The 3,536-nt window shown below is 57.5% G+C and overlaps 1 protein-coding gene across 1 annotated transcript in view; it reads right to left on the bottom strand.

Moving 5' to 3' along the window:
• Positions 1–2,022: 2,022 nt before the first annotated feature.
• LOC106889258 (G-protein coupled receptor 183-like) overlaps positions 2,023–3,536 on the bottom strand; it is a 1,993-nt gene continuing 479 nt past the window's right edge. The window contains exon 2 of the mRNA XM_014944097.1: positions 2,023–3,117. Within this exon, the coding sequence (XP_014799583.1) occupies positions 2,023–3,084 (1,062 nt within the window). The 5' untranslated portion in view covers positions 3,085–3,117. The remainder of the gene's footprint in view (positions 3,118–3,536) is intronic.

Below are 3,536 nucleotides of genomic sequence, written 5' to 3'. Positions count from 1 at the left end.
AGGGGTGACAGCCACCAGCTGAGGATGGAGAGGTTCAGACGAGACACAGGGTCAAATATTTTCATCTGACTGGAACTGTCACCTCGATGGGGGGAAGCCTCCTTGCCTGGAGTTTCCAAGCCTCAGCTAGACAAAGCCATGGGCAGCCTGACATCATGCCAGCTGTGGTCCTGCTTTGAACAGGCTGTCGGGTGAAGTGATGCAGAGAGCTCCCTTCCAGCCGACGCTTCTTTGACAAATTAACAGTGCACCAGGACTGTTCAGCAGCTCAGCCAGGCTCCTTTAGGGTGTTGAGACCACTGATATCCTTATATTATCGCGTGCCAGCTCTTCCTTCTCCATTGTAACATGCTTTTTAGGACACAGGCTCTCTTCAGGCCGGTGCTGAGGTTAGACCTGCTTTGAGGAAGGCTCAGATAACCTCCTGAAAGGTCCTCCTGGAGTCCCTTTCCCACCTGAATTAGGTAGCCGTCAGGGTGCTACAGTCACCCGTACCATGAGTAAAACCACCATAATCCGAAAGCTCATTCATGCACATTTAAACAAGCAAGGGCTGCCCGTGACACTATGTCCTGGAGTCCCTTTCCCACCTGAATTAGGCAGCCGTCAGGGTGCTACAGTCACCCCTACCATGAGTAAAACCAGCATCATCCAAAAGCTCATTCATGCACATTTAAACAAGCAAGAGCTGCCCGTAGTGTCACACTACGGTTGACTTTCTAGCCATAAAGAAGGGTTATTACCTTAACGAACGATTTGTCGTAATCAAAAGTGGCCATTCATGAAACGTCTTCAGTTTTACTTTTCAGCAAAATGAAGCTGCTTTTTTGTCCTCTCTTCATGTCTCTGTCCCTTCCAACCTCCAACACAGGTTGGAAGGAACTGCAAAATCCCACGTGTGGGTTTTTTTTATCGCAGCCCAGCGGCTTCGGAAAGGAGACAAGGAGGTCCCCGCTCTTGCTGACTTTCTCCTCATTGCACGGGCTCAAATGTTGATGGGAACCCAACGTCTTGGGGTTCCTCCTCTTGCTTTGGCCATCATCATGTGTAACTTGCCCTTAACAAGGCTCTTGGAGTCGTCAGGGCACCGGGTTCAAGCAAAGGTCAGTCGAGGTCATGTCAGGCCTCAGTCCTCATGGCCTTGTCCCCTTTCCTTCGCTCCCTTCAAGTTAAGGAGGGGTGGAAAGTTTCACCCTCGGGATGGGTTCACAACCTCACAGTGGAGCTGGGAGCCAGGCCAGCCCTGGTGTCCCCTTCCTGGCAGTGGGTCCCGGGGCGACCACAGGCCGGAGGGCACCCTGGAGAGGGAAGAAGCAGCAGATGCAGGCAGTGGTGCTCCCGGGAGCTCCACAAATTTACCTCCTGGCCCCTCTCCCTTGAAGAAGGGCTCTTCTGGCAGCTCCCACCCACCCCACGCAGGGCCTGGGTGCAGGAGTGGGACGCCGGGCACGGGGAAAGCAGAGCTGCCGTGTGGTGGTGCAAGGGTGGATGGATGGATCTGCAGGCAACTTTCCACATGCAAGTAGTGTCCCCAGCCTGTTCCTGAAACACCCTGAGTCCGTGCACTCCACGCTGGCCACCCCGAGTCCCACAGGGGTGCTGCCCCGGGGCTGTGGGGGCAGTGCAGGGGACAGGGAGGCAGGGGTAGCCATGGTGGTTACCACCACAGGGGATGTGGGACAGACGTGGGAGGCCGGCACAGCGCAGGGCTGGAAAACCCCCAGCAGCGTTTGCCAGCCGGAGCGGTTGCACGAGCTGCCTCTTCTGGGGTGGGGATGAAAATGGACCTCTCCATGCTCCAGATGGCAGGTCCAGCAGCGTTGAGCGTGGAGCCAGGCACGTGGAGCCAGGCAGGAATGTGTCCCGGTCGGGTTGGCTTTGTGAGAGCCCCCAGCTCCAAGCAGGAGAGTGATGAAGCCTCATTGGAGGTGCTGGTCCTGCCCTGCAGCCCAGCTCCAGCTCCTGCCATCGGGGATGGTCCGTGAGCTGCAGGCCAGAAGCAGAAGGGAGGAGGTTGCGCCACTAGACAGAGACAGAGCCAGGGGGCTGGCTGTTGCTGTTGCTCTCGGAAGGGGTCTTGGCAGTGGAAGAGGTGGCCATGGAGCCGCTGTTCCTGAAGATGCGGAGCAGCCTCCGCTTGTACCCCCGGAAGGCAAAGAAGTAGATGATGGGGTCAATGCAGCAGTTGAGGTTCATGAATGCCACGGTGACTTGCAGGGACATCTTGAAGGCTTGCTGCTCGCGGCAGGATGGCTGGTAGAGGATCTTCCTGACCATGAACTGGACGATGTTGAGGTGGTAGGGGCTGAAGCAGAGAAGGACGGCCAGCAGCACCACCAGGATGACAGTGAAAGCCCGGCGGTGGTGCCCGTTCTTCACAGTCAGCGGGTTCTCTTTGGCCGTCTGGCAAAGCTTGAGGTTGATCCTCACGTAACACACCAAGATGATGCCCACAGGCAGGAAGAAGCCGAGCACGCAGGCTCCCAGGAGCAGGTAGGGCAGTTTGGGAATCTCCTCAAAGTTGAAGTACTCCATGCACGTCAGCTTGTCCCCCATCCTCCGCGTCATGGGCCGCAGGAGCAGCGGCGCCGTCTGTAGGAACACCAAGGACCAGATGAGGATGCAGACGCCCCTGGCACGGCTCATCTTCCGGATCCTGCCGGGATGCCTGGTGCGCACCACGGCGATGTAGCGGTCCACGCTCACGCAGGTCATGAAGTAGATGCCCACGTAGGTGTTCATGTAGAAAATGAAGGCTGTGGCCCTGCAGAACCAGTCCCCGAAGGGCCAGTCAAACTCCAGGATGTAGTAGGCGATCCTGCCCGGCAGCGCCAGGGTGAAGAGGGCATCGGAGAGGGCCAGGTTGACCAGGTAGAGATCGGTGGAGTTGAGCTTCTTCTTCCTGCGCTGGAAGGTGATGCAGAGGGCCAGGACGTTCCCGCAGGCGCCGAACACCAGCAGGGCGGTGTAAAAGAGGGAGAAGGTGACTTTGGCGGAGAAGTGGTGGTTGTGCACGTTGCAGCTGCTCTGGTTGCTGGAGGTGAGGTTGGCGGGCGGGAACACGGCAACCTCCGCAACAGCCATTTCCGCGGCGCCACGCGAGCTCTTGCCTTCTCCCTTGGAGTGAGAACAGACATGAAACTGGCAGCTCATCCATGAGGGGAGCAGCACCCCCAGGCCCTGTGACAGGCCTGTCCCCTGCTCCCTGCCTACCCCCCCACCTGGCAGCAGCACCCAGTCATTTGGAAAAACGCATCTCTTGTGATTTCGGTGCCAGCCTCTCAACAAAGGCTGTGTGACTCATTGTCGTCTTCTTGTCACCAACTCCTCTTATTTTGGTGTTTTTTTGCAAGTCCCAACCAACACCAGAAAGGACAGGGGGCTGGGGAGGGGAATCACCCACTCGATGACAAACAAGGTCCCAAACTCATCCGGTGGCAGCGATGTCATTTATTCATCACTGCGGGGCCGGGGGGGGAGGGAGGGGGGAACAGGGAGCTTCATTGAGAAAATGCCCAGAAAGTGATGGGGCTGGG

This window comes from Calidris pugnax, unplaced genomic scaffold (genome assembly GCF_001431845.1).
Source record: "Calidris pugnax isolate Ruff unplaced genomic scaffold, ASM143184v1 scaffold69, whole genome shotgun sequence".
Taxonomy (NCBI): Eukaryota; Metazoa; Chordata; class Aves; order Charadriiformes; family Scolopacidae; genus Calidris; species Calidris pugnax.
Note: the sequence above shows the minus strand (reverse complement) of the source record. Positions and strands in the feature narration are given on the sequence as shown.